The 15,342-nt window shown below is 41.0% G+C and overlaps 1 protein-coding gene across 4 annotated transcripts in view; it reads left to right on the plus strand.

Annotated features, from left to right (window-relative positions):
- The window catches only part of anks1b (ankyrin repeat and sterile alpha motif domain containing 1B), a 146,786-nt gene that overhangs the window by 86,251 nt on the left and 45,193 nt on the right, over positions 1-15,342 (plus strand). For 3 of the 4 annotated variants that reach the window (XM_030768085.1, XM_030768097.1, XM_030768105.1), the window contains one exon: positions 1,657-1,837. In XM_030768085.1, coding sequence (XP_030623945.1) covers positions 1,657-1,837 — 181 coding nt within the window. Of the gene's footprint in view, positions 1-1,656; positions 1,838-6,254; positions 6,270-7,956; positions 7,973-8,102; positions 8,119-15,342 lie in introns of all 4 variants that reach the window. The other variant, XM_030768089.1, reaches the window with a different exon arrangement.

The following is a 15,342-nucleotide window of genomic DNA, read 5'->3' on the forward strand; positions in this document are numbered from 1 at the left end:
TCCTGTGCTATTAACATCCCAGGAAGAACACATGCACACACACACACACACACACACGCATACACACACTCATATACATGGAAAGGCTTTTTCGCACAGATTAATTAGTGTGGCACCTTGGATTCTTCTGATGCAACAGGAAGTGGTGATGATCATTATGTAAGACTTCCTGTGGTTATGCAAGTTTGACTCTGTACATACTGCTCATCTCACTGTCTCTGTTTCCCCTTTATATGCTGCAGTGTTGGAGTGACACACACACAAATCACTGTAGCTAAGCTTATTAAAAACGCTGGAAATGTTTTGCACCTCTGTGAGCCGTGTTTATTTTTTATTTTATTATTATAGTGGTACATTTAGGGAAAGAAAAAAATTTTTCAGGTATTTTTGATAATTAGTAGAAGAACTGCAGTGTGTTAGTATTAGTGGTTATTTTTTGGATGAATAATCTCCTCAGACAGTCTCTTGCCTTAGGACCTGTGGACATTTCAGCACTGGATTTCAGAAGATAAAGCCAGTAGACTCATACCTGTGTTGGTCAGATCATCAGTGGTGTGGTGACAGTGATGAAGGGGTGCAGCGAGACTGTTAGTTTTGCCGCACTAAAGACCAAAAGCCTCACTTGAACTTGGATCTTCTCTGCTGAATGTGCTCCACTCTTGATTATCTAACACACTTCTTCCCCATCTTTTATCCCACCTCTCTATAATGAGAAAGGCAAAGACCATCTCATCTTTCAGAACACACACACACACACACACACACACACCATCAGGTTGGGTTTTATATAACTGTGTAACCCTCTTGGTGAATCACCCCTTGTTCTGGTTTTACTCCTCCCGGCAAAGGATTGAGCACTTTATGCCATAACACAGAGATACGTTTGGGCCACATGAAGATCACTCTAAACAGTTAGTGCAGTTTAACACAACGCTGGTAAGATGAATGTGTAGAGCATATATTGATACTGACTGCATCTGAGACAGGTGGTCTCTGCAATGCTGATGAGAGAGAGTTTAGTGTAGCTGAATTATGTATGGTGGTTTCAAACGTTACACAAATATTTTTACTGACGCTCCTGTCTGTTCTCTGTTCATTTTTATTTTGCTCTGTGGGTGAGAGAGTGATGATAACCCCTTTATGCGGTTTACTATCCGTGCATTTGCTAAACTTAATTAAGGTTAATGTCTCCACTGCTTTACTTAACAGCTCCTAATTTACCGTACACCTCTCTGTCGTAGTGCAGTAAGTAATGCATGTCTTCACACAGCTCTTCTCTTCTAGGATGTAGTAGAACAACCATATGGACAATGATGAAGCTTGTGTTTGTCGCTGTCTCAGTTCTGACCCTAGTGATGCCCTTATCACTCAGACCAGCAGAACCAGTAGAAGTTAATGAAATGTGTTGTTTTTGTGTACTCTGTTCATGTACAGACAATCATTAAACTTTATATTTATTATCATTAATTTACTGAATTGTTATAGTAAACCAAACATGACTGAACATGGAGAGAGGCCTAAAACGTTATTCATTGCGAAACTATGAAAACTCCCTGGGGACAGTATGTAAGGAAAAAAAAAAAAAACCCTCCAGATCATACCTTACACATTCCCAGCCCAACCCAAAGATAACTGAAGCGTGTCTCCTTTGTTCAGCCCAAACAGCGGACATCCTTGTCCTCATCTCAGGACGTACAGAGGACCAATCAGAGCTGTGAGCCCTCTGAGGTCAGTTCATCACTAGGTTACGCCAGCTTCAGCACCAGCCCCCCCGCCAGCCCCCCCATCAGTCCAGCCAACTACTCCACTGGCTCTACAGAGGACTGTGGCCTGACAGGTACTAATGCTAGCTCTGTTCCTTTCTCCATTTGTGCATGTGTTTTTTGTTGTTGTTCCAGATCCTGTTTTTGCAGCTTGACAATTCACTTTTATAATGTTCCCTCTTGTGTGACTCAAGTGTCGTAAGTCCACCATAATATTATGCTAGCTGTCACTCCTTCTCAGTTTATCTTTTCCTCTATCCCTCTCTTTTTTCCCTCTCTTCCTCTGATTATGTTTGTGTTGTGCTGATCATATTTTCTCTTTCGTGTGTTCTTTCAGACACATCATTTTCCTTTTATAAATAATGCATAAAAGAAACTTGCAATTTAAATCTTTCTTTTGGGGAAACTTTCAAAGTCCTAAGTCTTCTCACATTTGGATGAGAGAGGGAGTGAACGAGAGAGGGGAATAAAGAGTAAAGCACCATCTATGAAGGAAGATGGATGAAATACCCTTATTTTCTCATTTCATTAGATTTGAGAATACTGTGTAAGAGCTTTGACATGTCCAGACGTGTAAAACATTCCCTCCTGTTTGAGGTGGTTCAGGGACAGGTGAAACGTACCTGTTTCTGTGAGATTCCTCGTCAGGTCATAGGAAGCCACTCGCTCCCTGTGGGGATTAAGCAGGAGTCGCTCTATCCCCGTTCTCACACACAGGCGTGCTGGTTTAAAAAGAGCCCCGGGGAGTGGTGGAGTTCCAGGCTAATTGGATGGCTTAACCTCCTGTTTTGGTTTTAGAGAGGCTTTCCTGCTGTTTGTAATAGCACTGTGACAGGTGTATGCATAATTTATATATCAAACCAGCTTTTAATGACAAACTCAGAATACTAAAAACCTCTCATTACTGCTCTCCTGTACACACATTTCGAAAAGACAGCACTTACTCCACTGTATGTAGTGTAAGGAAACGGTGTATGGAGGAAATGCATGGAGAGTTTATTTTATCAACAAGAAATCATGATGAAAATACTTGCCGCTGGGGTTTTATTTTTTAAGTCAGTACTGAATAAACATGAACATGTGTTTTGTCCTTAACAGGTGCTGATGACAGAAACAGCAGGACAGTTTGCTGTTCTCAAACAGAACGAAAGAAAAAGCATGCTAGTATGCCTCAGCTGGTCTTTTATTTTGAAGAAACACCTCGATGAGCTGATATCAAAATCATGCATTTACACTCTTCTCTCGTATGCCCTAAACAATGCCATTAGAAATAGTCTAACCGATAATGGTTAAAGTCTGTAATGTAACACGGTATTGAAGGAAGTTTTGACTGTGAATGTCCTAGTAGGTGATTTTAAAATGTTAAATGGTTAAAAAAAGGACAAGATTTCTTGCATTTCTTTCTGTTTCTTGGCATGGTCAGGTTTTTCTGAGTGATGTGCAATCTGTTTGATACCGGTCTCATTTTCTCTCACAGGAGGTGGTATGAAGCGGCATCCTTTACTGTTGGTCTTAAAGACAGATTGAGAAGCCACTGTTGATATTGTTCTCATTTGTTCTCTCAGGAGGCGGGCCGCAGTAGCATTTTTTTAAAACTACTGGTCTTAAGGACAGAATGAAAAGCTTTTTTTGGGTTGTCCAGCCTGTGCAAGACATATAAAAATTTCTAGATTTCAGGAAGAATGAACAAAAAACATGGCAAATATTCATGTGCTAAAGACATAACAGTAATGCGAACTGTTTAATTTCATGGAGGTAATTGTTAAATAAACCCATATGTCATTAAGCACATACTTCCCCTTTAAGGCGACATCAAACCTTGTCATTAGCACATAATGCCACATTTAATGACAAGTCAAATTGTATCAGTCGAAAACAGCACTAATTTACAGGATATGAACTTTTCGCCTTATTGCATGACTTCCGTCAAGTTCGTGTCATAGTGGGTATGTCCTGTAGTGTGACGAGAAAAGGTGCCCATTTTTGTCAACCGCACTATCACTTCATCAACTGCATTTATACTTTGCCACTGACTATGACTAACCTCTGTTAAATGAGTCATATGTATTCCAAGGGCATTCTCCTTAAAAGATTAGACCATGACTACCTCAGAATGATGTCAACTCTCAACACTTAAATGGAAAAATGAGTTTATGCACTCCAGAATCAATCAGACAACCTATCTTAAAATGTTTGAAAAATATTTTTCTGTTGAATCGAAGTTTGATATGTAAAACTCCCAGTTCCTATCAGTTTTGACATTTCAGAAGATTTCCTTTCAAACATCCTTCAGTGAAATGTATTTATTTTCCCACTAATTGTCCCATCACTCCCTGTCCCTACCATGCCCCCGTCTGTGCTCAGGTTTTCAGTTGGATTTTTTCTACATATGGATGATTTCTCGTGTACTGAAGTCCCTTTAAGAAAAGTCAAAAGTAATTTGCCATTAATGTAATCCAAATTTATTGAGTACAAATCCAAGCTTAGTACCACAGAACTCCTAAAACTTTTTTTTTTGGGACAGGCATCTGGGTGTGGAATCTGCAAAGGTCTCCTCTTCCCATGCCATTGCCTGTGTGTCAATTCCTGTGTGTCATTTCCTGTGTGTCATGGTGTGAGTAAGTGGACAGTGTTCCTTTGGCAGCGTAATCCCATTAGCATAGCTGAGGTAGCCTCCATGACGCAGCCACAGGGATGACACCTGTGTCTCCATCATATTGTCTGTCTGACGCCATCCTCTACAAACATGCCTATGTCCAGAAGAAAGGAAAGAAAGAGGGAAAGAAAGAAAGAAAGAAAGAAAGAAAGAAAGAAAGAAGGAAGGGAGAAAGAGATAGACACAAAGAAAAGTCATACAGAGATGAAGAGGGAAATGGGGAGAAACTGATTTATTACACATTCACAGATAAAGGTCAAGCAAAAAGAACACTCAAACATGATTTGTTGGCATTTGTAAGAATTTCCTGGGGCGTTAAAACCCATTTGCCGACATCATGCTACCCACATATTCTCTGAAAGTTATCCCCATGCCATCGCTGGCACTCAGTCTCATTAGTTCTATAGTGAATGTGATTTAGTCTCATTAAGCTGCTTTTTGACTTTCCCAGACCCTCTCAGTCTGTGCGCTGCTGGCCTGCCTCTGTGTCACAACAGGAGATATGGCAACCCCAAAAACTCACCCTGTGTATCTGACTTCCTTGGCCATCGTGATTGAATGCATTAGAATTACGCCTCTTTCCCTCGCAGTTTGATCTGAAATGAATGAAGATACATGGATTTTGATATGATATAGGCAAAATGCATCTTATCATACATTTTCCCTCTGTCAGCACAATATGATTTGAGACAATACAATTTGGTACATTTGCTACAGAGTCCTAGTTCTGAGTGTTTGAAAGTTCAGGTTATTTAGACATAAAGAACATAAATCTAAAAGAAAGGAGTCAACTAGGTCATCTTAAAACAAACCACTTTTTTTTAACAAGTATTATAGCAAGAACGTGTCTGTTTTATTAAAATGAGCATGTCCCAGCTTTAGGTATCGTTTGGAATGTTGAGGTCAAGGATAGCAAAGGGCTGAGGACAGACAGATACCACATAAAACCAGCTTACCTCTATGAAATTTTAAATAGAGCTCGAATGGTCCTGTTCATCTATCTTTGTCTCCTCCCTAACCTGAAGCACCTCACTCCCAGTCAGTCACACTCAAAACAACCAGCCCTTTAATGGTCAAACTTCAGTGTTCGATTATTGAATGCACCAAGCGCTTTGACATAAGACTTGCTTTGTCTCATAAATATGTAGTTGACTTTATCAGTTATCTTGTGTTCAGTAATCCAGCACATGACAACCACATTCGTTTTTAACCTGTATCACCCAGTTTTGTTTTTTTTTTTATCTTGGTGTATGCAGACATTTCTCAACATTTCAATTAATTCACTAATACAAATCTGTTATTCGTTACACAGGACATTTTGATATTTTTATTTCCTTTCAAACTTGAAGAGTTGGTGAACGTAATTAATGGTTTGTTTGGATATTGTTTGACATCTTCAAAGCACATCACGCAAGATTCTTTCAAGAGCTGAACTTTAGACCAATCTTTCTCAATCCATTTCAGAAATCATTTTCGTCAACGCAGTGTTTATTCAGCTCTGTGCTTACATCGATTCAACTCATCAACTGAAACTCATTATTAACTTTGTCAGGTATTCCAGTCCTGTGGCAAAATAAAACTTTTCTGGGCATGGACCTCCAGGTAGAATGGATTGCGAGACAGTGCTTTTGAAGATGTGAAAATTGCAGTCATGTTATGTGTCCAAAAAAACATTGTTTTTCCACCTGCGGTGAAAATCTCACATAGAATCAGGAGCCTGTGGTATTTCACGTGCTTTATAATGAGACAACAAAGTTTCGGACAGGGCAGGCAGAGCTGTAGTCAAGACCACCTTTGTCAAGTCCAAGACCAGGACTAGTCGAGACTGAGTCAAGACCGAGTCCAAAGAGGTTCGAGTCCAAGTCAAGACTGAGTTCAAATGAGAGACAGAGTCAGGCACGAAACCAACTGATGGTCCTAGGCCCATCCAAAAGATGCACAGGCCCCCCAGTTAGGATGGAATTATTTAATTTAATACTGAAAAATACTATGTTATTCTTTGTTAAATTGGTTGATAATATAGCTAAAACATAATCACAAATGCTCCTGAAATAAAGAAAATGTGCTGTAATCTTTTAGTTGTATAATAGTTGATGGGTTTGACTAACATCTGTACTAGCCAATAAACAAGTTTGGGTTTGACTTTATAGTTCCAGCGATGTAAACTTTCAACAGGGGATAGCAGCTAGCATATTGCTTGTGGCTTGTCTGGGCTTACAGATTTGAATATTATAGTCATTTGTGTGTTGGAAACTGCTAAGAGCATGATTTTCTGTCCCTCCACAGTTTGACAAATGGCTTTCAGACCTCATGCAACTATAACTGTTTCATTTGTTTGTGTGTGTGTGTGTATGTGTGTGTGTGTGTGTGTGTGTGTGTGTTTTTTTTTCCCAATCGCATGCCAGCATTTTGCTACTTTAATTTTGAGCCACTAGCTTCATTAGTTCAGTACAACCTGCCTGTGGTTTCAGCCCTTACTGCCTCCCCCAGCACAAGTTCCCTGCCCAAGCACTGCACCACTGGGCTTGGATACAGCTGGGGACTGTATCCAGGCACTGGAGCATCAAGAGGCTATATCCACTGCTGAGAGGGGGCATTGATTTTCTCTTTCAGCACAAAACCGTCCCCTGAATCTAATTCCCAAAATAGATCACCACACATTTCAAAGCTTTCTCTCTCTCACTGTCTCTCTCTCTCTCTTCTCTTCTTTTTGTTTTCTTTTTCCAACCCTCACTATTTATTAGCTTTATAAGGTCCATTTTGTTGTTACCGTGGCAACTGCCAGCACACAAGGAGCCTGTCGTTCTTTCTTAGATGGCTTGCATTTTTAAATGGGTAAATCAAGTGCCTTGATTTCCACGTGAGGAGGGAACAGGATTGCATAAGCACAAAGAATGTTGAGATGAAGATGTGTATGTGTGTTTGTTTGTTTGTGTGTGTGTGTGTGTGTGTGTGTGTAAGAGAGAGAGAGAGAGACGGCAAGAGAGGGAGGTATGGAAACGGATCCAGGTATGAAAATAAGAAAAATCAACATCAGCTCATTGTATTCCTTACCAGCTGTATTAACTCAATATTGCAAACACTCCATCCATTTGCTTCATGTCTCTGTGTATGCTGTGCCATGCTGCTTGGAGCTAGAGTGGGCCAGCTGCGTGGGCAGCCACTGCAGGTGGCCTATATATAGCATGCCATATTGATGCTGGCTGGCGTAAACATTATTGATGTGGGATTGCGTAACTCTGGAGAGAGTATGATATCTCTTGCTTCTTCATTTAGCAATAAAGGCAAACCCCAGACCCAGAGGCGAGATAAGATTTCTCAAGCGAATCTCCTGCAGTGAGAACTCAGGTCTGCACTCGTTTAAGGACAGAGGGGGTGAATCTTCGCCCGAGGTGCCAAAATAGACAAGAGGGCTTCAGGAATGAGCATGAGCGTGGTAAACAGGAAATGCGCGGGGATGTGACAGTTTCACATGGTGGATAAGAAGAGGATTGAAAAGGTGTTGACAAAAACATCAGAGAGATGGATGACTGTGAGATCCCACCCTCCCTCCGTCTCTATCCCACCTGAAATGTTTCATTTTCAAAACAGGCAAACATACAAAAAATACAGAAATACATGAATCAGTCCAACAGTAGCATGCCAGACTTTGTGTGAATGTGGAATATATCCACATAATGCAGCCCTTTATCTTCTTCTGCAGCTAGTGTGCTACAGCACCTCATCAAATGCGTCAAATATTGATAAATCTTAGATGTCAGACTCCTATGCCTGCTACCCCGCTCTCTCCAAAGCATGACGACCCAAGAATTATTAGGTGTACTTACCCAAGAATGATTAGGTTTACTTACAGTTCTTAAATGGTATGGTTTACGCCGTCTGAAAAGTAAGTATCGAGTTGGTGGGTCTGAGACTATAGATGTGGATGGGCAGTAATATGAATTACAGTACTATGAATATGAAGGACAGTGGATAATGCAAAGGAACCTCCTTGTTTCAGAGTGTTTATGGCATATGAGCCATGAAGGTCTGATGATTCTCTTAGTTTTTTACATTCTTTATACTGTGCTAAATCGTGTGTGTGCGTGTGTGTATGTGTGTGTGTTTCACATGTGTGCATATGTATGCGTGGTTAAATCTAAATGCACAGGGGCACCAATATTATCCAGAATCCAATAACATTGTATCTACTAAGAACCTGGAGGAATAAGCTCATATTTGTCATTTTTCCACCGCGCACTGTTTATTTGCATGTATAAATATACAGTGTTCATGCACAGGCTGATGAAATTGGTGGTCTCCACTCCAGTTGTCTCGAACACAAACACAAATTATGCTCAAGTAAATGGGTAGTGATCGTTACACTCGTGGCATGTGCAAGTTTATATGGAATGGTAAGTGTGTGTGTGTGTGTGTGTGTGTTTTACAGGGTACAGATGCAGCCAATGCAGAGCAGTTATAGCCCCCTGGTGGGAACATTTTGAATGCCACGTTACCACAGTGACGGTGTAGAGCCACCGTGTGTGTGATAGAGTTATCTGTGTCTCTGTCTTTCTTCCCCTCTCTCCATCCCTCCTCATGGCAGAGACTTGCAGTCATTGTGTAATGAGTTCATTTATGCAGAGGCACAGCCGATTCTGTAATTCTGTACCATACACATGGTCACTCTCTTGCTAAGCTTTAGAATATGTATTGTAATACATTCAGAATAGAGACATTCTGTAGGAATGCCTCTGTTTGTGTGTGTGAGCACATGCACGTGTAAGAGACACAGGGTGTGTTGTGCGTGTGTGTGTGTGTGTGTGTGCGAGTGTGTGTGTGTGTGTGCGCGCGCGTGTGTGTGTGATTGTATTCTTAGGCACATGACTGTCTCAGACTTCTGCAGTGATACAGTCAGTGTGCTGGGGGCCTCAGAAGTGTAATTAAGCCTATTATTTTATTTAAGAGCTTTTGATCACTGATTCTCTCTGTGTTCTGAATTTGTTTTGCCGTAAGTGAACTCAAGCTGCAGTTTCCAGCACTGTTTTCATACAAAATAGTCACAAAGCTTTTCTGTTTTCTGATGAATACCGTGCTACTTGGAATCATGAAGTACCTTAAGACACACACACACGCACACACACACACGCGCACACACACACACACGCACACACACACACGCACACACACACACACACACACATTCACATATTTCATCATTTCCTTATTTCTTCACGTTATCTTTGGGTCCTGCAGTGACTGTTAAATAGATATATTAATTGATTCAGTCAGTAGCGCTTAACAGCATTAAATGAATATTGTTCATGAGGTTGTCATGGGAGTACTCACTTACATCTTAAATTTATTGACACATAAGACTAGAAGAATATTAGTAAAACTTGTTTATTTGAATTTAATTTGGGGTTAAATGCCATGCAATGCAAGCTCCATACAAAACTACAAATCCCAAATGAATGGAGAACAACCTCCATCTCCCACCCCCCCCAACCGACACCCCCATGAGAGTGAGGAGATCAGAAAAAAAAACCAGACATGCTCTGAAGAGGACAGAAGGATGGACACTCTTGTTTTATGCTCTAAAGCCCCTTCCTTTCTTTTTTTCCTTCCTGAGTGTAATCAGTCAGCTGACTTTACGTCGCAGATCCAGCAGACTCTGAGTTAGAACTCTTTTTTTTCCCCCCTAAGTGTAGCAGACTTTGGGGTGGAAAGGGATGGAATCAAAGACAAATGAATGGATTGTAATGGATTATAAAACAGCACAGTAGAATAGCAAGTCAATTCAGAGTACAGAATTCGCAGAAAAGTGCTCTTGCTTCTCCATCTGTTACAGTATCTCTGCATGCACTTGGCGGTGTTTGTGTTTTTCTCTTTGACGGTGGCTGCCTGCATCTTATGTGTACACATGAGATTGTGTTTCTCTTTTTGCCAGTAGGTGCCAGCGTCTAAGTGTACACATGAATTTTCCCTTCAAAAGAGAGACGTGATTCTACTTTAATCACGTCTCCATTTACGCATGGGTTTTATTTTAAGCCCGTGCTAGGCTAACTCATCCGCAGAAGAGCAGACTAACAAGACTAGCGTCACTCTTCTGTCCAAGACCCCCACGCACACACACTCTCACACACAGCATACAGGAACACTGGTTGCCGTGGTAATATCTCCACTTTTGGAAAGCTGGAAGAAGAAGAAGTGTGAATTCAATATTTCGTGATTAGCTACAATTCCCAGTTGCATACACAAAGAAACAGACTGGGCTCTCATAGGAACAGGTACATATATTAAACTATCATTTCTCTTACTCTGTCCATACTGCCTGAAGGGACTTGTATAATTTGTATGGAATAGGGTGAGAGACAGAGAGAGGGGGTTCAGTAGTGGGTACGTCTGACTGATAGAAGCACAAAGCTGTTTATAATTCTAGTACACATACAGGTTGTGCAGCTGGCCCTTTTAGCTGACTGATGATTGACAGGCCTGATATTGTTCTGTAGTTTTTAATATCTCCGGAGCCAGTTGACACAGAAGATGGTAAAATGAAACAAGATCGTATCAGCTGTTGGTCTCGGCCACCTATTCTTTGTCATCTTCTGAGTGTGGGTCTTCTGTGTGTGTGTGTGTGTGTGTGTGTGTGTGCGTGTGTGCGTGTGTGTGTGTGTGTGCATACACATAAGCACAAGCTGTTTGCATTTGTATACATATGTATATGTACTTTGGCATCTACACAGTATTAGAATCATGTATGCTGACGTGTATAGGAGATGTAGCTGTTTTGCCACATTAACTGGTTCTGTGCCACAGATGTTTCTTTTAAAAAATATCACTTTTTTGTTTTCAGCATTTTTGTTTTTTCTGTATTTATGGAATATATGAATGTCTGTGTGTGTGTGTGTGTGTGTTTGTGTGTGTGTGTGTGTGCGTGTATGCATGTCAGTGTGGTCATGCAATGCATAGACTTTTTGTGGGTACAGACAACACTTTTTTGATGAATTCTATGTTTATGTTCCACTCTGTGTAAGACTCTACAAGTCTAATCTATAGTCTCTGCTTCTTGTAATTTATCACTTCAGAGAACTGACAGGTCTTTCTTTCTCTCTCTCTATAATGAGTCCTGTATACGGCAGGAGATTGGCACAGTCCAATACAGCACAGTATACATTTGTTAACAAGCAATTAAACTTGAGGCTCTAAAATCAAATGAATGCCAGTATTCTATGGAACTGTGTGTGTGTGTGTGTGTGTGTGTGTGTGCATGTGTGTGTTTGCTGGTCAGTGTGTGTCTGAATGTGTGTCAATATATATAATGTGTTGAAAGACACAGACCTCTGCTCCTTATGCTGGTCTCTCTCTCTCTTCCTGCCTTTGTCTCTTTCTCTCTCTCTCTCTCTCTCTCTCTCTCTCTCTCTCTCTCCTCCTAGTTATGTTGTCACTTAGCAGCAGCAGAATCAATGTTTTCTGGTAGGATCACTCAGACAGGAAGTCAACAGTATAGCAGGATCAGTGATAAGAGAACACTCAGAGTGGTGAAGAAGTTGATTCCTTTTTTTTATATGGCCACAGGCCAAAGGCCATCACACACCACTGACATTGCCGTTCCACACGACCCTCTATCAGAATACCTATCAGTCTCTCTGACGCAGACTGTGCATGATGAGGCATGACAGTGTCTGTGTGCGTGTGTGTGTGTGTGTGTGTGTCTGAGCGCCAGCCTGCTGAGTGTGTAATACTGCAGAGCAAATATGCTGGAATGTAGTGAGGTGCAATTGTAGGCCTATCAGATCACAGAGCAGGATATATTTTGTGTGTGTGTGTGTGTGCGTGTGTGTGCGTGCGTGTGTGTGTGTGTGTGAAAGAGACAGAGAGACAGACAGAGAGAGAGAGAGAGGTGGAGGTTCTTTGAGCATTTCGGGTAAACATTTTCTACTCAGATGAACAAGAGGAGATTTTCACCCCAGCATATTGGCTCATAGGTTTCTGGTCTGGATATCAACAACCATAAACTCATAGCCTCACGCATCACTTGCCTCTTCATGCTAGTCTACAGGTAAGGGAAAGGAAGGTAGAGAGATAGAAGCGCATGCACACACAGACACACACGCACACACTCAGGGGGAGAAATGGAAGATATTAGAGATACCATTTAGGTACTCTGTAATGATATTTTTAGTTTCTTTGTGCTCTATGGAAACATCTTTGGGATAACAGCTGTTTCTTTTTCATCTGACCCATGCTGCGTTTGGATCAATAGCCCAATTTAGTCTCAGATCTTCATTCAGTATAACCTTAGCTGCACAGCGTGTGTCTCAGTTCTCATTTAAGGCTCTGTCTGTCTGTCTCAGGGATTTCCTACCACTGTGTTTACTTCTCTTTTGCTGATCTCCGCCCTCCCATCCTATCTGCTCTTAAGGTTCTCATTAAGCTCATTACATTGTGCTGATTGTTGGCTCTAGATCTGTGTTCACAGGTACCGATCTCTTTGGAAATGATTGAATCGGTTTTCATTTTATTTCTTTGATTCCACCACTTTGCCTACTGGCTCAGGTTAAGTTTTTGTGAATTTCAATCAGTTTGTAAATGAATAGTACTCAGTTCTCTCTCTTTCTCTCTCTCTCTCTCTCTCTCTCTCTCTGCATATGTGTATGTCTGTGTGTGTGTACTGCATCTGTATTACTGCTATGATCAATGGCTTTCATTTTGATTTGACTCATTTCCATTTTCTTTGCTGTAGTATCACTGCCCATTTAGCTGCTGGCTTTTCTCACTGATTCCAGATCAGTGAAGGATGCTCTTCTCAGTGGCTATTGCTATTCTTGTAGTTCTGATCAGCTCTCTCCTGAAGGGCAATTGCACTAAGCTTAGGGTTGGAGAAAGTCTGAGTTCTGTTTCCATGACAACTAAATGTCACCTGTTGAGGCTGCAGCTGTAGAAAAGGAGGGAAAGGAATAGAGACCGAAAGATGAGTGAAAGAGGACTGGGTGAGAAAGAAAAAGATTTTTAGAAAGAGAAAATGTGGAAATGATAAGAAATAGGAAGTTCCACATCCACAGGAGTGATTCTGCTAATAGAGAATAGTTTGCAGCTAACTGGCATGATGTTTTTGTGTGGAATGATACATTGGAAAGATCAGCTGACCTGACTAAGTTTTGCATTTTGAATCAAGTGTTTAATTACTTGAATCAAGTGTCTCTTCCACCCTCTCTCCATATCTCTTCATAGCCCTCTCTCCTTCCCCTTCTTATCCCTCTCTCCATCCCTCTTCATACCCCGTTACATACCACTTGCTGAAACTGTCCCATTTAGGCTTTGCTTACAGTTGTTGTTTTCATACTGTACGATCATACTGCTCACACAAGTCATTCACTCAGGCGCTGCGAAGGAAACAACAGTTTGTTGTAATTTTTTATTTTGTTGTTTTTATTTCTAAACTTCCTCAAAGTAGCCTCTTTTTCTCACTATTGCTGCTGTGGTATTTTGATGTTGTGTGTGACTGAGCGCTTTGACAGGTGCCCTGGTCAGTGTTTACTGTTTAGACTGTGACTGTGTTGACCTTTCTCTGTTTTGACAGCTCACGCTGTTTTGCCTCTGCTGCTCTAAATGAGCTGTAGTGATTGCAGAATGTTCCCCTCATTCCTCGCATTACTATGTGTATGCTTTCTGTCAAAGGAGAAAGAAGGAAAGAAAAAAAGAAAGAAAGAAAGAAAGAAAGAAAGATGTACAGCAGCTGGCTTAAAAAACAGAGTGGAGTTTGGCTGATCTATTCTTTCAGTAGCTTAAAGTGAAGGTTTCTTAGAAGACGCTAGCTCAGAGAATGCTACGCTTACACATAGCACTGTGACTAGATTTATCCCTTTGCTTGCTCCCTTATCTAGCCTCATTCTCTTCTTTCTCTCTGTCTCCCTGAGTGTTTGTAATTTGATCTTTATCAACCCAAAAGCCTGTTTACATGGGCTGGTACACGCTGTTAACATTTCCTGACAGGGGAATGAGCTAGCAATCAGGACACTGTGTCTGTCACCCTATATTAGCGAGTCTAAACCCTTTCCCTACCACAGCCTCCCTCCACATCTTCAGTGAGTCTGAGTCTGAGTCAGAGTCCACTCCATTCCTGTCTTCACAAGGCTGGTACGGCCTGTGTGCTTCCCTCCATCCACACATACATTTGTCATACTCCACCCCAATGCCAGACACATGCGTTCTGACATATGCATGGTCCATTCATAAACATTGGGCTTTAACATGCAATCTGCTTGTCTGAGTCCTGTGTGAGACACATCTATCATTTGAGTAGGAGTGTTATGTAAACCATAAGCTGACTGGCTAAATATTAGTGTTTTTAATATGAATGCACTGTCGGAATACACAGGATAGGTGTGATGAATGCCTTTTGTTTAGGATTGAAATGTTGGTTAGCCAAAGGGTATTCAAACTGTATACAGGAGTGTGTGATTGTATATTAGCTTAATGTAAAACATGTAGGGGAACAATAGAATGTATATATCTTCTACACAGAGGAACTTTACATGCAGCGAAGACACAATTAAGTGTGTAAAAGAGCATTGGACAAATTATAGGCAGATGAGGGTGCTCAATGTTAATCAAATGACATCTTGACATTGTTAAATCAGTGTTTCTGTAAAAACTCCTCAGCTGGCATCGAAAATCAAGCTGGATCATTTGTGCATTTTCTGTTCGGTTTTGTTTGTTTACAGTGTGACCGAGTTGCAAAATCAGAGCTGCTCTACAAGCTCAGAGAATAATCTTTTTTTGTTGTTGTTGTTGTTGTGATAATTTTGGTGTCTTTGCTTTGGCTCATTGCTTGATTATTTCCTCAGATGATTGAGATGCATTTGTCCATGCAGAGATGAAAGCAAATTAACATCTCTTGTCAGGGCGTTTTATCGGATGATCAAAGCCTACATTTAGCCT

This window comes from Chanos chanos, chromosome 1 (assembly GCF_902362185.1).
Source record: "Chanos chanos chromosome 1, fChaCha1.1, whole genome shotgun sequence".
In the NCBI taxonomy this organism is placed as follows: domain Eukaryota; kingdom Metazoa; phylum Chordata; class Actinopteri; order Gonorynchiformes; family Chanidae; genus Chanos; species Chanos chanos.